We start from the raw sequence: 22,800 nt of genomic DNA, 5'->3' as shown, positions 1-22,800 counted from the left end.
CTTGTATGCTCTTATTAAGCAGAAACAACAGAAAAGTCTGTCCTGGCATTTATCACCTTCAGATAACACCCTTTTGTTGGCCCGCCTGGTCATCTTGTTATCCTCCTCCCCCTTTTTAAATAAAGAACTGGAGTCTATTACACAGAACGTTCCTCAGGGTGTCATCACATTCTTTGGCAGGGCTTGGAATAAAAGTGGCCACAATTATTCGAAATGTAATTATTATGTGGTTCTTGGAAAGAGAAAAAGAAGAGCTCTCTGTTCTCTATATTAATCATCTCAGTCATTGCGAGGACAAACAACAAGCAATACATGGTTTCATCACAAGCATGCAGCCCTGAGACTAAAAACCTAGATGAATCCGCCAAGCTCCAGTCTGGGAGCCAGCAGAAGCACACACACACACACACACTCACAGTCTAAATCTGATTTAAACTTTTAATAAGAGCTGAGGAGGTGTAATAGGCAGATGAACAAATTGGAAGCAGCAGTGGGGTGAGGGCAGACAGAGCCCCTCAGTGTGTTGCCGGGGATTAGAGGAGCTTTAGAGCAAAGCAGTAGATCAGAAGGAACAGGTGAAGGTAAGATCCTCAACATGCAGCTGATTTACTGTACACCCACCCAAACCGAACACTTATAATTCCCCACTACAGGCTATAAAGAGGGGAGAGGAGCCCGTTGGAGCTCCTTCACACAAACGGTATCATCTTTCACTCTTCAAAAGGAAGCTCAAGTAAAAATATGCAGCTGTGAGCTCTATTTGAGGAAACTGCCAAACCCTTATCCTCAGCTCTGTCACTGCAAACAGCATCAAAGTTTTAGGACCCGGGGCATAAACCATATGCCTCACACGTTTAGTATCACTCTTGGTGGCAACATCAGTCTTGGCATACACACCTGCAGCTTTGATGTCTGTTAATGCTTGATTTACCATAACAATGATTCAGCCTACAGACGGGTTATGAGAGCTTTCATATTTGCTATTGTAAACAGATGTCTAGTCGGGAAAATTTTTCAGACAGTGATAAGTTTGGAATCAACAAAAGAACTTTGTAGATAGTGTGGATGGGTATAGACTGAAATTACTAGTGCCAGTAACAGCACTAGAGTTTCAAACATACATTAAACTTTACTTTAAAGCTGCATTAACCAACATGTGTATAGGAAAAAAAAAAAAGCTCACATGGTAGCTTGTAATGTGAAAGGTATTTTGCAGAGACAACCTCTCAGAGAATTATCCTGACATATGAAGTTCCCTTCAACTCTATTGAGTGTTATAGGCTCATTCAGAACCTTGTTTGGGTTTTACAGCTCCCAGCTTTAATGCTTTGGTTTATTCTCTCAGCCCTCAGCCACCTAGTTTCTATACAAAGAGTCAGATATTTTCCTCAGTAGCTGGTGAAGACCTAAAGCAACTGTCTGCCAACATGTCAGAAAGGATCAGCATCATGTTTACAGCTTTTTTCCTGTTGTCAAAAAAAATATTTGTCTAAACTCAGGCAGCAATATAAGGACTTAATAAATTCCTGAATAAAACTGCCAAAAACTGGCAGCCTAAAGGCTTCATGACTTTAAATCCTTGATGCAACAAACACTTCATCCAACAATTTCAAGTAACCCCAATACCAATGTTCACAACCAACTAGTATTTTTAAAGTCAATACAAAGGCTTCTAACCGAGTTCAATACAACACAGAGAACCTGTTGTTCAGTGATTCAATCCGCTGATCTGGATAAACGTGCTGGGTAGCTTACATCACTAGCATTGTTATGACATATTTACTAGCTTGAAACTACACTGTAACTATAAGGGGTCAATATTAAACTGTTTTCTGTCCCAGGGTCACTGAAAAGAGAAGGCCGTAGTGCTTTTTACATTGTTGGTCAGCTGTCTGTAATGCACGCATCACCAAGGTCTTACCAAAACCAGTTCCTGTACACATTTAGACATTTAGATGACGTCTTTTGAGAGTCATGCTGTTGTCATCTCATTAGCAGAAAGCGCCTTGTCTTGGAATGGGGAGGGGCAGTGTACTGTACACTGAGGCGCGTGCCTTCTTTAATCAGTACATCATACCGGGAAGCAGAGTGCTTGTTTGGGTCTGAACCAGTACACACTTTAATGAGGTGTATAAGATCTGCTATCAGGGATAGGCTCCAGCCCCCCCGCGACCCTAGTGAGGATTAAGCGGTGTATAGATAATGGATGGATGGAAGATCTGCTATCATTGAGACACAGGAAATACAGCGCCAGTCAGCTCTAATCTGCTAAATTAGGGCAGCTGTAGCTCTGAGGCCAACTGACCATTTGAGTATTAGTAAAAACTGCCATGCATTCTCTGGTTCCTGCTTCTTACGTGTCGCGATATCGTCATTTTATAGTGCATTGGAAAGTATTCAAGTTTTCCAATTTCAAAACAGACGAGCCCCAAAATGTCCAGACACACTAAAACTGAAACTGTTTCTGCTGGTAGTGCATAACAACAAAGTATGACATTTGGCTACCAAGCATGGCTAACTGTTAAGTCACTGTTGATGCATTAGTTGAATACTTGAATCTCCACCCCATACTAATTGTATGGTTCAAAGCTGCCAATGCCCCGGGATTTATCGTTTAGATCAAGTCCAGTACATGCATCCCTCTCTATTTTTGAAAGGTTGTAGTTACACTCAGGTCTTGTGGAGCAGAAAGAGGTCAACATAATGCATTCACAGAGATGTATGTTTATTCCAAGCATAGCCGTTAGACTTCCCAGCAAGACTAAACCCTCTACTGTCCCGACTGGCACAGGCATGCCTGTCCATAAAGCTGTTCATATAAGGCACACACTTAAAATCTCTCACTCTTACTGCATACCAGCTCTGCCTTTGAACACATGACAGCATGCTAACTAATTAACACACAAGGATATATAAGAATTCAAGAAATAAAAATAACACACTTCCTCTTGTCCCTTTTACCTACTACTTATTGTCTGCTGCCTTCTTGTGCATTTCATTGACACTCCAGCCCACATAAAAGAGATGAGGCAGGTGGCATAACAGGACCACCAACCATAGCACTACTGCTCTTGTGAGTTTGGTAAGGTGCTATGAGCAGTGATTTATACAAAGCAAGTCTTTTCTTACTGGGGATGATTAATTACCTGACCTCTACATGATGACTGAAAGACTTCACAACATGAATAATCATATGAATGAAGACTAACAAACTGTAAAATGATGCAATACAGTTTTGAAACCCTGCTCGTGAAATCCCACTTAATCCTGCGTCTTTTTGCAGCCGTACAGTTAACTGCAGGTTATCTCTGTAGGATAACTTTTATTATTCCAATGAAACGGCAACAGAAAAACTGAGAAAAACTTAAAAACATTGCTTTTCCATAGTCTGTTTAATTTTCCAACATTGTTTTGCCAATGACTGAGCATGTCTGTAAGCACCGTTAACAAGTTTTATGTCAACCGACCAAACAGTGGGTGTAAGTCATACAAGGTTGTGTATAGATTTAGACGTTTGTCTATTCTCGTCAAAATGTCCACAGAGTGGTCCGCATGGACTCAGACAGATGATAAAAATATTTTTCAAGTAGAACCTCATGGACGCTTGTGTACGTACAGACATGGTAAATATAACATTGCCCTTAGTCTTCTCTGTGTGTGCATGTTGACCTTGCATGTTTTAAATTGTTCTCTAAGTGGACTGTTGTGAACAGTCTTTTCAACAACAAAAAAATCTAATCATGTTCATATTTATGAAAATGGAGACTGGACTAAATTTTGTAAAAAAATGTCTTATTTAAAATAAATAAATACAAAAAAACAATCATAATGATAACAATAATAACTAGTTGCTGTATCAGCCAAGCTGGATGTAAACACATCAGTGTGTTGCTGACATATGCCCTCACATCCTATTGCTGCCCTCAATAGCCTTTAACAAAGAGATAGTTTTTAAAATAGGAAATGCACGATAACTTTAGTGAGGATTTGTCTGATGATGATCTGTGATAAATGTGGTAAAAATGGTTTATGTGAATACATCTATGGGCAACAGTCCCTTCATACAACATTAGGAGAAGGATTGCTTATTGTGATGCATTAAATTTAACATGTTTGGAAAAGTAAAATATTGTAAGATAAATGTAAACTTTTTCATTAGAACATCCTAAAGCAGAACAGAAACCACTTTCATACCACTTTCTACTAGACAATTGGCAAAGATGCACTTCACAACCTAGTGTGCAGTGTGCATATGCATGGCTCTAATTGACATTCATGTTAGAAGAGCAGTGAGAAAACAAAAGCAAATACAAAATAATTCCTCTGTAAAAACAACAACCACAAAACAAAACAAAAACAAAACAAAAAAACCCAAAACAAAATTTTTTTTTTTTTTTTTAAAGGCAGAATGTTATGAGTTTTCTCAGGAACTCATCACTGAAAGTAAGAAATGGGAAATGAAATGTACATGGCCTTTAAAATCTATTGAAAAGCATGACTGATACTGGGGACGTTGGCGTTGGCATTATTATTTCCAAACAGGCAATTGTTCAAAGGGCAGCATAGTGTAGGGAAATGCTATAAATGCAGAACCTAACAAAAATCTAATTTTATTGTCCAATTTGAAGTATAACACATTTTTGCCTTTGGCCATCAAGATATTTCTTTGTAAAAGCAGATGAACTGGTTTCACTGTCTAACACAAACACACATTTGGCAACAGCAAGGTGGAGCAGCCTCAAAGAACAAGATCTCACACACCAACTATTTAGTTGGTGGCTATAATGCTGAGAAAAGAGGGTGAGGCACACCTGTATTATAGCCGCCTCAAGCTCTGACACTTGAACTGGCCAGAGTGAATGTAAGCCATCATGTTTTATTCAACAGACAAAAACTTTAGCTATTTATGGTATTAAAAGTTTGTTAGTTTCTGAGTCACACTTAACAAAAAGGATGCATCCACAATAAACATAGAAAAACAGCAATAAGTCAAAGGGTGAAACTACTACACTGTGGACACTTGAGGGGAAAAAATAGAAAATTACCTGTACAGTTTTTTTGATTCTATGAGAAGGACCCGGATATTCAGGGGAGTACAAGTCTGTCAGAAAGAGTGAGTTGATCAGCGTCGACTTCCCCAGCCCAGATTCCCCTGCAAGACAAAGACATGGCCAGAGTGAGTGGGTGGGAGAGAACTCGAGAGATGCATTTCACGCTATACTTGTTTTCTAATCCTCTTTTTCATGCCAGACTGGGGCGCAACGTGACACAATCTCCAGATGTTTATCAACTGCATTTCCAATGCAGTCTTTTGCTGTTTGGCATTCTTCACATGTTTCAGATTCAACACTTTTTTTAGCACAGGAAATAGCTCAGTTTAACCTTTTTTTTTTTTTTTTTAAATCCAGGCAAGCGATAACATGAGACCAAGGAAGAGACGGACAGGGTGGAAGTTTTGTCCTCCCAAATTCTTTTCCTGTCTGCATGTCAGGAATCTAATCAGAGAATCGTGGGAAGGGAGGAGAGGGGAAGGAAGATTTCAAACCACCACCGTCATCATGAATTTTTTACTCTAAAAAAAAGGAGAAAAAAATAAAATCAGATTCCATTCCATTGTTTTCGAAGTAATCCAAGGCACAAGAAAGAAAAACAAACTGGCGGTATGATTCACTCTAATAATTCAGTTTCAGAACGTACATGGCTGCTTTATCATCTCATACAAGTCCAGTCTTGATTTGAAGTCCTTCTCCTATCACTGATTTAACTCCAAGAAACTCATCTGTGTATCAAAGTTGCATGAGTCTTTTGTTTTTTTTTCATGAAAACAAACACTTCCTGCCTTTAAATGGATTAGATTCAACTCCACACTGTTGCTTACCCCAGAATGCACAGACGTATGAAGCCTCTTTCTCCAAACACCTCTCCACAGCAGCCCAAGCACACCAGCTAACCTACGACTGTGCTTAAACACTATAAAACTAATCTATACTACGCAACGGAAAGTGGTAATATTGGCGTAATTAAGTCATACATGTTTGAAACAGACACAGAATGCATATTACACCCTGGAAGTCCAAATCTGTGTTGTTGAGACCGTCATTAGTACACTGCATTTTCAAGATAGATATACTCAGTCATGGTGTCCACTGTTTATTTCCCTCATGATGCAACTTCCAGTATATAAAAGCACCATATGAATATGTGAACCATGTTAAAAAAAACCCACAGGGGATCTTTAACACATACTTGGCCAGTTGGAGGTACATTTTAGTTGGAATTCAAAGATCTGATGTTGCATAATGATGGGACTTTACTGTCTAGAAAAGCAGTTTGTTTTCTTCTAATCTGTGCTCGGGGTGGGTGATTGTTCTGAAAGCTCATATGACAATCTGTAATCTGAATCACAAATTTAGTCGACCATTTAATCAAATCATGAATTGTATTTACAGTTGCCTGGATACGAAGCCCGTTGCTTTAACTCAAAGCCAGAGTCCCACTCACAAATCTCTGTGTCCTGTTGTCGAGCTGTTTTATTGCAAAATGTTGACTGCTTTGATGCTACTTTCAGAATGTTGGTCCTGGAAGTTGTTGTGAATAAACATCATGATGAGTATGGAGTTCAATGAACACCATTTTAAATGTGTCACAACAAATCCTTCCATTCACATCTCCCATACATGTGTAATTGATTAGCATCTACTTATTCTGAGCATGCGCACGACTGCCTGTGCAGCGTAGTGGCCACATCAACACTTCACTGTGGGCTGCACACAGGTCAGTGTGAACTCTGGCAGATGATGAAACTTACATGACTTAAACCCTAGCAGACATCAAATACTCGTTAACTTCTGTCTTATTCCTATTAGCTTAGTGTTTGTATCAAAACTCAGTGTATAGTCAGTGACTTAGTTTTTTTCCCTGCTCAATTAATTAATTATTAGAAGGCGACCACACAGTGTTGTCAATCAATCACTGTCACCTGCTGGGCTAAAGGAGACAGAGATCCCTGATTGTCATCTGATCAATCATCTTTACAGTTACAACAGCGAGAGCACTCCTTACATATGTGGTCTTTGCTGTGTGATGTACAATCCCATTTTAATCACCTCAAGCAAAACCAGCATTACAATAAAGCACGTCTCCACTACAGTACTCCGTATGAAACCGTGCTCATGGTTTCCAGAGCTTGCTGTCTGTGCTACACGATAGGAGGCACTTAAGTTATGTTGTAGTCCAATTCAAGCTTCAAACACCAGCTAATGACGGAGTTGACCGTGATTTGGTGATTGCTAAGATGCTCGACTGTCACTCACACAACTGCTATATTTAGGGTGGACTTAAGGTCCCTCAGGACAAGTTCTTAAGATGTGCTCTACGACCACACCACGGAAATCGAACAGGTTTGTAGTCGTTCCAAACAGCCACACAGGAAGGCAGAGAAAAGCCGGCCAACATAGAGAGCAGTGGGAGGTGGAAGATGGAGTATCATTGAAAAAGGAGAAGCAAATACATATCAGGACTCTCTCAATAAAGAGACTGATAATGTTTAACTGGGCTGCTCACATGAACAGTATCATAAATGGAAAATGAGCTATAAAGAAAATTACAGTGCTTTGCTCCCTTCTTACCCCCACACTGGCATGGATTTTTTAAATAAAGTTACAGATAATAGCTGCATCCTTTATCTGACATTGGTAAGGTGTGGGGAAAAGGACCTCCAATACTATCTAACCATCCAACATGCAGTTTGGTCAGGATGGTCCTATGCTGAATGGTACTGGGACCAGGGTAGCTTGAGCTTGAGATAGCTTGTCTCAGTGGTATTTACACACTGTCAACAAGAACCTTAAATAGAATGTATTGTCTTCAAACAAGCTTTAGTGCAGGTCAGTTTAGCACTTTTGGAGCTACAATAAACACACTCAAAAACAAGACAAAACTCAAACAACAAACCAGGAACCTGCAGGGCATGACTGTGGTAAACCAATACGATCAGCAGTGTGCTTGTTAAGACTGGGGTGAGTGGAGGGCAAGAAGGAGCTGCTGAACAAAAGCTTCAGTGTGCGTGAAGAGGCAGTCATACGCCGGATTGGCACAGACGCCAAAGAGCTGCTCCTGACCTTTACAAGTGGACAGGGCCAACATGAGCTAAGGCTGCCAACAACTCCGCCACTCAACACTCCGTGTATAGGGAGGAGGACGGCAAGATGAAAAACATCACACAAAAGGATCCTTCACTAAACACACTCTCAGAGTCAAAAATATTTTCCTAAGAGGGTAGAGCCACATTTATCTCGCAATCTCAACAGAAAGGTTTCAGCGACTGTAACTGGTCTGTGATGAAACATGCAAGACCACTGTAAACATTTCTTCAAGGCTGAGGAGGAATGGAGAACTCTTGTGTACTGGGGGCTGATGGGTATCAGGGGGAGACTGTGGTTTTGAGCAAACTGTGGGTGAAATGCATGCGATAAAAATGTCAGCTTGATTTAGGGAAGCTCAGAGATGACAAGAACAGCAGGACCAAAGAGCTGCTGAGATTCTGTTCCAAGTCTAGGGCCAGTGTGAGGAGAGGAAAAGATGAGGGGCTCTGCTTACACAAACACCAAAATCATTAAAACTTAAGATGGTGGTGGTGCACTGAGGGAAGATGCTGATCGTGTTTGGTCAAAGATGTGGCTGCCTGTTTTGGATGGGAGGAGACAGGAAGGGTGTCATCAATCTACCACAAGACCAAACCGTTACATAATACAACCAAGATGAGCTGTGGACATCTGATCAGACGGCAATTGGCTTTGACCGACTAAAAAAATATTCCATACGCTGGCTGCTCTGGGTGTCAAGATAACATAATAGATGACGTCTGACTTTTTACCCATAACACTGGTTTGCAATATTCAACCGCAAAGTGATTCAAGTCTCACTCTGGTCATTGGTAAAATCTCTAAAGTTGTAATACTGGAGTAATTCAGCCATATGCGCTTGAACTTTAAACTGATTCAGAAAGCCTCACCCTGCGTGTCGACAGAATTGGTTCCTTAGGTTAGTTATGCAAGAAAAGCCAAAAGTCTGAATATGTTTTTTTATTTGGGTTGGGTAGTGAGAACCAGTTGCAACTTAGAACTGGTTCCAAAGGTTCAATTATTCATGAATCACTAAGGATGCTCAAATTTGATTCTGCTTATTGGATTTAACAGTTTAACTCATGGTGGAGAATAAACAGTGTACTGTCCCTACCCTACATTTACCGCTATCCATCTGTGCTATTAGTCATGAGAGATGAAAGTCTGCATGTCTTCTGGTCACCTAATGCATTTGGTATCATAACTGTGATTCTTTGCTTTATTCTCAGTTAACTATCTATTAGTGGCTGAGTTGCTTGATAAGCAGGTGAACAGCACAAACTTTCTGACTGTGTCCTAACAATCTCCTTAATTTAGCAAATGCTGCTACAAAACACTTCACGAGGACAGGACTGCAGTCTGATGTTAATAAAGTAAAGTAACTAAAGTAAATCCCGAAATATTCAAGAGACCAGAAAAGACACCATGGTTGCTATGGTTACTTGACCGAGCTGTGTGCTTCTGCTGGTCACACTTATCAGTTTCACACAACTCTGCTGTGAAGAATGCAGCAGAATGCTGTAGTTACATTACATTAACGGGGACTTTTTATTTATCACCTGTGACAGCAACAGACATTCAGTAACTATGCTGCTTATTGAGGAACGTTACAGCGGACTAAAGGAACTTTACTGCCCTGATAGCATCACTTTTCTGTGACTGCACCAACATGCTGGCGTTTCTCGGCTCACTTCCTGTAACAGACCCACTGGTCTCCATCACCATCTTCCTCAAAGGGGATGTGCCATCAGGCTGTGGCTGTGTAACCTCACACTTAGTCTCATGTGATCGTTACACTGTAATACAGTTTGCGATACCATAATAGCAGTATTACCACTCAAAGATTCAGAATCTAAATCATTAAAAACTGGAGGGATTGGAATCAGAATCAACTCTGTTCTTTAAACTGTCATCAGTATGTTACCGTTTCAAGGTATAAATGTTCACCCATGGTGTTGACTGTTTCTTTTTCTCATGATGTGCCTTTTTTCACATAAAAAAACAGCATATGGACGTGTTAACAAAGTAAAAACAACTTGATTTTCACCAGAGGTCTTTGCAAATACGGTGAGCTCAGATCCTTGAGTTTTCAACATTACTTCTCATAGTGTGGCGACTTGTTTATTTTATTATGTTAAATGTTGAAGTAGTGCAGAGACTTGCCTACATTTGTATTATACAGAACAAAGTGATAAAATAGTTTTGTTTATGGGTGCAACTTTTGCTGAATTCTAAATCAAAAATATGTTGTTCAAACATAATTTTATCCTTTTAATTTCCGACATGGAGTAACATCGGCAGCAGCAAGTGCACCGTCTGTGTGTCTCCACAGACGTTTACGTACAGTGCTGAGCATATGTTTCGTGCACCTGCTGAGCAGTCAACCCTCTACAATGCATCAAGTGTTTACCTTTACTTTATTGTCTTCTCTTGCATTTACGATACTCGATCACAATTGCACACATTTGAACGAATTAAAGAAATGTGCTTCAGAATTCTAGTTCAGTAATAAAATCTTCACAAGCTGTCGAGTGCCTCTCCTACAAGCCTGCCAGTCAGCTAAGTCTTGATCACACTGCTGGATGGCAATAATGGATGTGTTGCCAGAGTCTGTTGTGATTCAGGAATAGCTTAGCCAACTTTGCTAACATTCAGCAACAGAGCTGAGAGCTTATGGAGGCGTGACAAAGAAGGTGAAGAAACAAGGCGTGCATCATGCTGGTGTTTGCTCTTCTTTAATCATGCTTCTTCCTACTGCTATTACTGTTTGGTTTGCAGTTAGGCAATTTTCAGGCTGCTTTTGTAATAAAATGTCATGTTATCCTGTTTAGTTCACTGTTTGAAGTTTGAATGAAGGGCTCCTCAGGTGATAATTCAACTCTCTGAGGGTAAACTAGGATGTATGAACTACATCAGGGTATGAAACGCTCAGTTTCTACAAAAAACAAGCAACAAGGAGTGTTAAATTAGCCAGCATCTGTCATGAAATCAATTGAAATTGGTAATATGCTAATGTTGGCAAGGGCTTACTTAACTGCTGTAGTCATGCATTCTTAAAATGTGATTATGGATGGATGGGTTAAATGGACGAAAGCAACTTACTGTCAGAGTTTCATTAAAATCCTTAATGCCAGCTACACTTGACCCAGCATAAATAATGAAGCCATTCCATGCTATTAAAAGTGAGCATCCTGGTTGCAGCACCAGAGGAGGGCCACTCTGAGCGGGCCAGCCCGCCAAGCTGAGGCCCGTCGGCTCACTCAGCAGCCAGCTCACTTCCTTTAAAGGAAATTTCCAGCAGCTGTGTAAACCATGGGGGTTTATTCAAAGGCACTTCCCACTGCATGCAAGAGGCTGGTGGAGGGGAGGCAGGAAAAGTTAGACTTGTGAGAGGAAGATCGCATTAGGTGAATTCATTTGCCAGGGTTTCTTGGACACTGGGCTACTCGTGTGCAGGTAACAGGAAAAGTAGTCTGTTGGTTTGTCAGGGAAATCCTGTGCATTCAACACTATTGCCTGGAAGCAGTCGTCTCTGTGTTTATGTATGGGACTTTCCCTTCAAAAGAGGCAGGAGACAGTAAAAGTTTAACAAGTCTGGGGCACAAAAAATGTTACACATATATCTGTAGGCGAAGCCATTATTTTCTTCTGTCAGACTACTGCTTCTCCTCCACCTCCAAGCTCCTTCTGTTTACGTAAGGCCATTCTGTCCAGAAAGATCACACCGGAGCTCATTCACCTCTCTGTCAACCAGGACCCAAAACAATGAGCTCCGACTGCAGCGGCCAACATCAAGGTCAGTTCCTGCCAACATGGAAATCACTGCCAAATATTGACTTTGACCAGCAAATGGCTCTGGCCCACTTTCACTTGTCTGCTAACAATCGCTATCCCCCTCTACATCCGCAGGAGCACTGCACTAGCACTTTCACTCGTATAGACCCATGTAGAAAAGTACTGGGTGAAAAACAGGGCTCCCACCAGGGCTGTAACATCTGATTAGTTTCTTTCTGTAATTTATATGAACATTTTCAAACTCATTTACTACAAATACATCAGAAAATATGAACAATGTTAGACTTAAAAGGAATAGGACAGAATGTTCCTGAAATGTTTATTAGATGGCATTACTGTAAAAAGCAAAGGGGTGGCATGTTTAGTTTAATTCTGACAAAGGCTTCAGAATATTATTTTCTTGATTAGTTCATTGTTTTGTCTATTAAATCAGCAAACTGTTCACTATCGTTTACCACCAATCAATGCAGGAAAATATCTTATTTAATCTGACCAACAGTAAAAAAAAACCCCAAAATTAAATATAAAGATTTTTTTTTATCATACATGACAAAGAATAACATAAAATCCTCACATTTATAATTTGTCCTTGAAGCCAGGTGAAAAAGTAGATTATACCAACAGTTGCCCACATCTGGATTTTCTGTCAACGGACTAATTGATGAATCAATTCAGATCCATTTCTGACCTTGTTGGAGATATTTGTTGCTGAACCACTGTGGAGACACTGATATTTCATTACAGGCTGCACTTTGTTTTATGATATACACGAACCATGATGAAATATAAACTGGTCTAGAGCTATATGCAACTGGGCAATGTACTACCATTTACTAGAGAGTCACTCACGTGTCAGTCTGTTCCACAGTATAATAAACTTACAATGAACAAAAACCCTACTTTATTAAATTCTATTCATTCAATAGGTTTTCTGTTCCAGCACACTCTACAACAGACTGGGTGTCATGAAACAAGGACTGAAGTACACCCATATTGGAAATGATTGTGGGCAGATTGAGAGTGAGTCAGTAAAGAGTGTGTCCACCATTTGCATCATGTAGTACCACACATCTGACGCAACCCGAATGGCTTGGCTAAGTTGGTGGACATTTTTGTGGACAGCATCACATTGTTGGACATCTAGAGCATCATGTGGCAGATTGTCTGTCCAAGCATGTTGTCTGAAACAATTTCTGTACCAACAAATGGTGGGGTTGTGGTGCCTGGCTACAGTCCTAAATGAGCATTGAGCAGGCCAACATCTCGTTCTTGTCATTCTCTTTTCATCTGTGGCACTGAATCATTTGAATGAAGTTGCATTTTAAGGTGGCTTTTCATAGTCACTGGTCAAAGAAGTGTCACTGTACTGCTCACTATCTAATTATTGTCCTTTGAAGCCACACCTGGATGGTGCATGGATTAGGTTAATGGTTGTCTGTAGTTGAGCAACCCATAAACTTCTTGTGCACAATTGACTAAATTTAATCTCTTTGGAAACAAAAGAGAAATGAGGGTTTTAACTTTTTCCTCCAAGTCAGAACATTTGCTGGCTGCATATATTTTCATTTACTGTACATTGTTTTATAATGTAAAATGTTTTTCAGAATGATTTTTTTTTTTTTAAAACAAGGAAATTACTTGTTCAGCATGCCCAGAAATGCAAATATACGCATGGTGAACTACCCGTTAAACCCTTATTCAGTGATAGTCTTTGTTTTCTAATTGATCTGGGTCTGTAAAATTTCCCTTGAAAACTATGTCTGATCGATTATTATACCTGATTTAAAGTCCAGTTTTTAGTCCTCCTCCAAGGCCGAACTGAGGCAAATGTAGGGTTGTTTGTGTCTGTGGCAAAAACTACTGTTCTGAATGTCATGAAACCTTGTAAAGAGGTGGAGCATGGGCACAGGAAGAATCCACTACATTTTGGTGCAGATCTGAGGCAAATTGCAAAATAAGATATTGACCTCGGTGGAGAACTTTATAAGTGCAGTTCATAGTTTGTTTTTTTATGTGTTTCTAAGTATGTATCTGGATATGATTTGTAACTTTCATTGTTCAACAGATTTCCTCTGTCAGTCCCCTCACACTGCAGTTTAAGTTAGATGCTCAGCATTGCAGATGACGTTCAGTGACGGGTAGGCATTGGGTGTGAGCTGTATATGTGGTATATTCCCACACTAAAGACACCAAAAAAAACCCTCTATTAATTCCTGATGTGTTCATACTTTCCTGTGGCTGTGAGCAGACCGGTTTTCTAGACTGCTTTCATTCACACTTCCTTTCTAATGCTGTAATGTCTAATAAAGTAAGCACTAAAAGGCTATAAAAACAAGTGACTTGTTTGTTGTGTACTTCATCTGTCTTGCTCTAGAATATAGGTCTATAAATTCCATGATGTCCCATAAAATCCATAACCGGTGGGTCCCGAGAAGGTAAATGTGTTTCAAAACATTCCTATCAATGGCTAAAAAAAACTCAAGGAGACGCACACACTATCTGATTCTTCACCTACTCCAGCATGACAAATGTGTGACTTTGCCAATAACTCTGCTCTTCTAATTACATGCTGCACATAAAATTACCACATAACAGCCTCTTTCCTGTGAGCGAACAGCAGGGGGAAACTCCAGGGCGTGACTACATGAATGAAGCCAGGAGGGAGGAGGGTGCTCTCATATGTCCATGGCGACGGGCTCTTTAGCCCTGGAGGCAGGTAAGCCCTATAAGCCGTGAACCCTGGGGATAGGATGTGACATCATGCAGGCATTCAGGGCAACTTCCTGCTCAGGTAGTCCTCGACAACGTGCAGCAGAGAAAGGAAGGGTTACATGGGTGCGCCTCCATTCGAATCAGCTGCTCAGGCTTTGACTTTGGCTGCATGAATGGAATGACAGGAAACCTCCTCCCTCCGCACAATCCAAGAGAGACACACAAGCACACCAAAGCAGCACCAGTGGGCTGAATGTGCTGCTGAATGGCAAACATTTGTTTGAAATATGGATTCCTGGAGTCTTGTTTTATGTGTAACTTATCCTCCTCAAATAAAAGCATCGCTAATGCATTTGGGCAGCCATATGCTTGCGCTTTCAGGCATCACATTTGTGTGAAATTCAATACTGCTCGACATATGAACATGTGCAGAGGGATATACGGGTTCTTACACTGACAGAGTCTATACATGTACCAACATTTTTTCAGGCACTTGAATAAGCAAGCAGAATGAAAAACTGTAACCGTTTCAGTTTGTGTGTGTTCAGATGAATGCCCGACTGTGTCCCAGCTGAAGCGACATAAGGATGTGAAAAGGTGCTAAAAGACAATTACTCACCCACAACCATAAGCGTGAACTCGAAACCTCTCTTCACAGACTTTCTGTAAACTTGGTTGGGAAGGTTTGCGAAGCCCACATAGCCCTCCAGGTTCTTCTGTTGCTGTAGACCAAAAATAAACATAGCTGAAACGTTTCTCCAAAGGCAACAAGACCACACTGGAAAATGAGCACAGTTTGTGGCACATTGCTCGCCCAGATTTCAGAAACCCTACTTACAATTTTAAGCCACTAAATACTTTGTTGTGCCACAAAAATAAAACAAATGCACTGTGGCTGCATGAATAACTGATATCTGCTTCACATAATTATGGACAGACAGAATAAAAGCCCATTCACAGCACATTTACTGCTTTAAGTGAAGGGAGGTGTTTAACATTATTACCTGCCCTGGTCAGTGATGAGACGAGAAAATGTTGATAGAAACATGTTAACACTAACATATAAACCTATTTAGGGACCAATACAATGATGGAATGAAATTAAAGCCTCCTGAAGAGCTCTGCTATTATCTTTACAGCTCTGCTCAATCTGTATTTGTTTACATTTTGTAAAGTTGGTACCTGAATTAGCCATTAGAAGGTCCTCTTTATAATGTACCCACAGATGTTAAAACAGCAATAATCCTCACTGTTTCTATGCTTTCTAAGCTGATGTGCAGGCTGCTTATTACCTGGCATTACAAAACACAGACTGCATGAGATAAAACTGACAGGCTGAGGAGACGTGTAATATTGTTGATACTTTCAGCTACACTTTGCAAGAGTCGCAGTCATTCCTGCTCGTGTCAGGATAGCACCTATGGCAAGCTGCAGATATCTGTAATTCAGATTTTTAGTCAAAAAGAACATTTTTGATATACATAATGTTATTCTGAGTCACTTTTACGATTCATCCACAATTCACATTATAGACATCTGCAGCTGTATTACAACTAAGTGCAATTCCCGTTTTAGATATGTACAGTTGAATTCTAGTTCAAGATGTATTTATTATCCCTCAATTCAGGATATCAACATTATCTTTTTTAAATAAAGTAAGTCTTAACTAGTCAGACTGATGTAGACATCCCAAAGTGGAATTCTGCTGAATAAAAATGCACAGATACTTGAATCCAGGGAAATGACGTTGCAGATATCTGTAAATATGTCAGAAGCGAAAGAAGCAGCTCGCTTTCCAAACTTACCATCGTACCAGAACTACATACGACATCTGTTTCACTGCTTTGTCAGAGAAGCCTGAGGCTGAGGTTCTAGTACATTTAGATAAAGAGTCTCTGATGAACGAATCTCTTCACAAACTCCTTGCTGAGAAGCTCTCCTGATTTCACAGCCTTTTCTAATGATCCTATCTACCAAAGCAGCTGCCACTACTTCTAGTTACACTGTTCAAATGCTTTACCACACCAACCGTCTCTGTCTCTTTTTATTCTTTTGTATCTATTTATATTATTGTTTGCTTGTTTTTTTATACATATATTTATAGTCTTATTATGAATATGGGAGTGTGCAAACGAGACAATTTCATTGCCCAGTGTTAAACTGCAGTTTTTTTATGCTGTGCATATGACAATAAACATCTATCTATCTATCTTTGAGAGCACCCGCTGTTGGATCTGGACAAGACGAGATAAGATAATCTTTATTGACCCCTCACCGGGAAAATGTACACGTCACAGCAGCTGGATACAGATAAGGCATGAAAGAAGTAGGACAAGAATTACCAAAGTACAATGAGGCTAAAAAATAAACATAACAATAAAAGTCTGATAAGGACAATATACCAGGCATGATGGCAAACACTTTGGTCCAGAATGAAATACCTCAACTAATACCAGATGCCTGTGAAATGTCATACAACTTTTATAAAAGTACAAGAAAAAGTAGAAGAAATGCAAGAACTGACGTCTGTATTTGAAGCGATTTAATAACCATTCCAAACTTAAATCCCAATTAATTTAAGTTCTTATTTCATTCATTGATATACTGCTCAATATAACCAGGATTCATGCTGTACGTGTGTCCAGACTCAAATGGATTCACTAAAAATAACAAAGAAGTTGCATTTCTATGCATTTGATGAAAAGAGATGTTTAAACTTTTTAAAGCAGAGTACTTACAGCTGTGTTGGAAAGCAGTCAGGTTGTCAAGATGACAAAAAATGTCACGGGAAGGCATCGGTCAAAGTGAGCAGGTCCAGGAGGCAGCAGCAAATCCAAACAAAAGAGAATGACAGAAAGGAATTAGTACAAGCACATTTTTAAATGGCACAGGAATTCCCGTTTAGTTCAGCTGGGAGATCAGCTCCGTCCAGAGACTAATGAATAAACACAGCAATTTACATAAAGACAGGAAATATCAGTCCTGCTCACGGACTTACTGTAAGCACAATGGAAAAGTTTAGAAAAAGGCTGGAATATTCTTTGAGCAGCAGTCATAAAACACATATGTGCTAATAATCTGGAGCACAGGTTTCCTTCGTTTTTATAAGCCTCATTCTGACAGGTAGCAGACAATAAAGCTCCAACAATACAAGGCTTTCCCTAATGTGCCAATATATAAGAAAAGACATGTTAAACCATTACTTTTTCAATAGATAAAAGTTAGTTAAATGAGGTATGAAGGAACAACCTCATTTAAGTAAACTTTGACTTATTTAGTGAATTAAATAGAAATGTAATAACCCTAAAGTACATTGTCACTCAAAGCTGAGCTGAGAATCACTGATAAGGCGTCGGGTATCATTGTGCTGTATGACTAAACATGAGAAGGGAATGCTAGTTTTATTGAATAAATAACTGTCAGACAGAGAACTTGAAATTGAGCATGTCTGGGTATAGTTTTGGGATTTTTTTTTTTTTCTGTTGCAGTTGTTACTCGTACCAAATAGGTGGACCCTGATTTATATACGTAAGTAGGTTTTAAATGATGTGGATATGCTGAATTTACTAACCTCTAAGATCTCTCTCTCTTTTTTTTTTTTTTTTTACAGTGAGTGAAGGGTTTAAGTCAGTCACAATTAGCTAACCTGTTTGTGGAAAAAATGCAAGAGAATGAGGGATGATATGGAAGATTTTGCATTCATCAGATAGACAATTTTCATAACCACATCCATGAGAATGCCACCCTAACCACCTCAGCTAACCAAGCGTTTGAGGGGGAAACCCTGCCAAGTACTGCAGAAGACAAACGTGTGATTTACAGGAAGTTTCAGTGGGCATCACTGAAACAGATTATTCACACATCACGTTACTACAGTCCTACAGGTGACTAAAGTCAGACCTAGAACAACTGCACAGTGTCTTTAGGCAGTTATTTCCCATGTGTTTATTGAAGCTGTCACCAGTTAATCTGAACAGTTAAGACAATGCATCCTCCACTCGTCACACCGTAAGTACCTACACACATACACATTTCTGACAGACTACTGGCATACTGGCTTACATCCAAAGGCCCTCTCCTCCCCACCACTTCCTGTTCTGTAGACAGTTGATGAACAGCAGAGCAGTCAAACATTCAAGCTGAGACAATGTGCAAGTGTGCAAATGCTGCAAACACAACCTCATTTGTAATGGGAAGGGGCACACATCATACACAAAGACAGGGGGGATTTAAATGTTGGTTTTGATTACACTGAAAGTGATGTTTCTGTACAACACTGTGCACTTTCTCATGCATTTTCTAAAGAGCATCTGCAGCAGCTGTGGTGCTGTCTTCTGACACATTGTGCGTGAGGTGCTATTATCTGCAGGAGAAACGTCACGTACATCACCACAGGCCGCAACTGTAAATATGCATTCAGACAAATTTCTTTAGAAAACAGTCTGCTAAATTGCATCACAGAAACATGAGTAAAGCTAACTTGTTTGTGGTAATTACAGCTGCTTGACACAAAGACGGTTTGAAAAGTAAGCAAAAAAAAAAAGTTCTACAACTTCCTGACTGTGAGGTGTTAACCAAAAGGAGATGGGGGGTTGTTTCAAAGCAGGACTCCTTATATGAGCAAGATGAAACTGTCAAAGATGGAACAAGCACCAAACCAGTGTCACTGACAAACTGAATCAGTGCAGGGAAGCAATCCGGCAGAAACAGACAGCAAAATGCATGGTGCACTTTCCTGTTTGCTAAATTACCGGAAACAATGTGGTGAGCCTCCCGGAAGCCGGGGTTATGACGAGGTCCAACCAGCCCAGAGGCAGGGCCCTGAGCACAGAGTCTGAATTCAACAGCAGAGAGGATCACAGCGCTTTGCTGACAAAGTCCTTCCCACGACCTTACGAGACATTTCATGCAGCATCCCACACTTCTTCCAAACTTCTCTGTTAAAGTGACTTGGCTTCATTTACATTAGGACTGAAATGCCCCAAATTAGATTTCCCTCTCACATGGGAATAGATGAAGTTTGAAGTGAAGTGAAGTGAAGAGAAGAGATGGGGATTCCACATTACATTCCTACTGAGCCTCCTTTAGCGTCTCGCACTGTTTACTGAGATGGAGTTAAAGTTGTGTTTGCTGATTGTCCATAAGGGTCGCACAACAGAAATGTACCTCTCTGCTGTCTAACTGTGGCAGTATTAATGAACTCCAAAGCACAACATTGTAGAAAATGTGTCTGACAGCTGTACAGTTTAGTTGGCTTCCTGAGGTTCATACTACTGTTAAGCTAGGATTTCCAAACACTAGCACAGGCCTGGAGCTCAGTGTCTGTCAGCAGAGAGCACACGTTGCTGCTAACGTTGGTAACTTTCAGGAGCAGCAAGATTCTGATTACAACAACATATAGACGACAGTGATGAAGCACATCTGTGATGCTCTGCTCTGAGTAGAAACACATTTTAGAGGTAGTGCGAAATAGTGACATATTTCCTGGACTGATAAAGTTGCTGCAGCAGTAGTTGTTCTATTATCACATGACACAAGAAAACGGTGCATTATTGGGGGGTTTAGGCAGATACCAACCCCCACTTGCATGTAACGATTCTTACAGACATGTGCCCTTGCTGATTGTGTGCTGCAGCTGTGTGCTACATAAAAAACAGTAAGTCTCTTGTGTGTCAGTGACAGGTGCAACTTTTCATCAGCAGGTACTGTGTAAAACTGTAAGCTCCAAGACAACCAATGCTTGCAGGCAGCTGTTCCTGATGTGATGAATGTTGCTTTTCTGGTAGTTTCACTAGTGGGGCTAGATGTGGCTACATATCATCTCTGTAGGATTATGCAGCCTGGACTGTACTCTGCATGTCATGGGATGAGTACAGTGAGTCTTAGAAATGTCGTTTATCTTTGTTCCATGTAAAGAGCAGCAGCTGCAAGCAGAACGATAATAAAATACTGTTTTAACATATCTCCACAACTGTGTGCAATCCTGTAACAATTATTTAAAAGTTCAAGTCTGTTGATCTTGATTTCTATTACAATTCTGTTTAAGATCATTTCCAGCAGTCTAAGAATAGCAAATAAATGCCCCAAAATAGATGCATGTGCAAACCTCTTACTACATATAGAGACGGGATAATAAAATCTTCCCTTTGAATGCCCTTAGACATAACTCTGCTACACTAAAACAAGCTAAGAGTCATCACAGCCTTTCCCCTGGTATTCGACCGCCATGCCATCTGACACTCTGTCTGTCTGGCAAAACGCCTGACCTGCCCATCTGTGCTATGTCAATGCCACTATGCAAACACCACAGACAAGATGTCACTGGGCTCTAATTTTACTCCCAGGGTAGCCTTAGATTTTTAATTGCCCCATTATGTAGAGCCAAAACACATCTGCATCCCCAGGACTCCTCACATACTGTCTTTTCTCTTCTGAATGACTAAACAGCAGCACAGAGGACCCAGAATGAATGATTAGGCGTGTAACAGCAAAACGTGTCACGATAGTTAGACCTGTCTCCCACCCATAAACCTAACAGGCTCAAGGATTACATCAACCATGTAAATGATTCATACGTGATTACTCAAAAGGAGAAATACTCCTGTGGCTGTCAGTGGAGCAATGCACTTGACATCAGCTGACAGGCTGGTGTCTTCAAGTATAGCAGACTGACCTGTTTCACCACCTGGCAGGAAAACTTCTGCAGCTCAGTCCTCTGATTTGTATAACAATGAACCTATTAGGCATGTGTTTGATTGTGACAGCAGAAAGATTAAGACTTGTTTTGTAACGAGCAGGCTTAACTACGTAGCTACTCACTGGGGACAAAACAAAGGAACTGCCGGGCTAACGTATAAACCAACGACAGGATGCTTAGAAATAATAAGCTACGATGGTAAATGTTATTTAATGACCTGTTAGTCAAACCTGATTCATGAATCTACACGTATTTTAACCACAAACGTTGAGCTTGAAACCCTGCCTCAGCATAAAACAACGTTTATGAATGAACGCCAAACAACAGACTTGCTAGCTTCTCCTGTTAAACATGTTGTCCGGACACTTCCCATGTTATCAACAATAGCCCAACACATGGTGCGACCAGCGTCAAGTGGGTTAACTTCAGAAATAGGTGCCAAACTTCGAGCTAAGGCTTCACCAAATGTACCGGAAGACCGCAGCCGAGAGCTCGCTAACCGACAGACGACGAGAACTAACAAGAGTTGTTCGTGAAGTTGTGACATTTTCCCCACAAGCACAGATAACCGTGGCTCGGCTAACTAACCCTGGCTCACTACTAGTCCACTTTGCTTCCAAGTGTTTCGCTTCCACAGAAAACTCGCTGCTCGCTAAACCAAACTATTTAGAAAAGTTCACGGGCCAACTTTACACCCCGAAGAGAGCAGGGAAGGTTTAAAAAAGCGGAGAAAACTCACCCATCATGCCGCCGTTCCCGTCTGCTTCACTGGCCGATGTTTCTCCGCTTGACATTCCCTCTCTGGAACTCGGCACACAGCTCGCTCAAGTCGTAGTAATAGTAGTAGTGATACCGAGCGGGATACGCACATTATCGGACGTAATGGCATGTGATTGACGCGAGAAACTTCGGCGCAAACTGCGTACGCTCTCCTTGGAGAATACGAGACGCGACATATCGCGAGATTTTGTACGAAATCAAATACCCACGGAATTGAAAGTTAATACGAGGGATGATCTGTTTGCAGTTTAATGCAAATACTAGCTGTGTTATTTACAAGATTAAAACAAGTATGTGACAAATATTTGTACGAGACATTCTGCACTTCGGCGACACGAACTAATGAAACCACGCGTAGGTTCGCTGTCCTCGGAGAAGAGCAAGTAAACATCGCCATCTAGTGGGCGTTTGTATGAGCTGCAAGCTACACTTCAATTTCCTATGGTTGAGGAGACAGGTGTGTGTAGAGCATCATTATGTAATGGACAGAAGTAGGACCAATGCTATGAAGATGTTTCACTTCTCATTAATAGACAGGAATCGGCTTGATATCAGAAGATCTGATATAAGAAAGTAAACGTGTGTAGCTGGACAACATAGTTTCATTGAAAAGTTGGGTCTCAAGAGAGCAAGGTTGGTTGGCTGGAGGGCTGCCAAGATGGTTGTTCTTCAATTTGTCCAGACAGCAAACTC

At 40.6% G+C, this 22,800-nt stretch overlaps 1 protein-coding gene across 2 annotated transcripts in view; it reads right to left on the bottom strand.

The window, feature by feature from the left end:
* The window catches only part of septin7a (septin 7a), a 42,239-nt gene extending 20,045 nt beyond the window's left edge, over positions 1-22,194 (bottom strand). The window contains exons 1-4 of one of the 2 annotated variants that reach the window (XM_008287857.1): positions 22,067-22,194; positions 19,866-19,867; positions 15,250-15,352; positions 5,046-5,152 (exon numbers count right to left, since the gene is read on the bottom strand). In XM_008287857.1, the coding sequence (XP_008286079.1) occupies positions 5,046-5,152; positions 15,250-15,352; positions 19,866-19,867; positions 22,067-22,121 (267 nt within the window). In that variant the 5' untranslated portion in view covers positions 22,122-22,194. The remainder of the gene's footprint in view (positions 1-5,045; positions 5,153-15,249; positions 15,353-19,865; positions 19,868-22,066) is intronic. The other variant, XM_008287858.1, reaches the window with a different exon arrangement.
* Positions 22,195-22,800: the final 606 nt, after the last annotated feature.

Source organism: Stegastes partitus, unplaced genomic scaffold, assembly GCF_000690725.1.
Source record: "Stegastes partitus isolate 25-593 unplaced genomic scaffold, Stegastes_partitus-1.0.2 Scaffold525, whole genome shotgun sequence".
Taxonomy (NCBI): domain Eukaryota; kingdom Metazoa; phylum Chordata; class Actinopteri; family Pomacentridae; genus Stegastes; species Stegastes partitus.
Note: the sequence above shows the minus strand (reverse complement) of the source record. Positions and strands in the feature narration are given on the sequence as shown.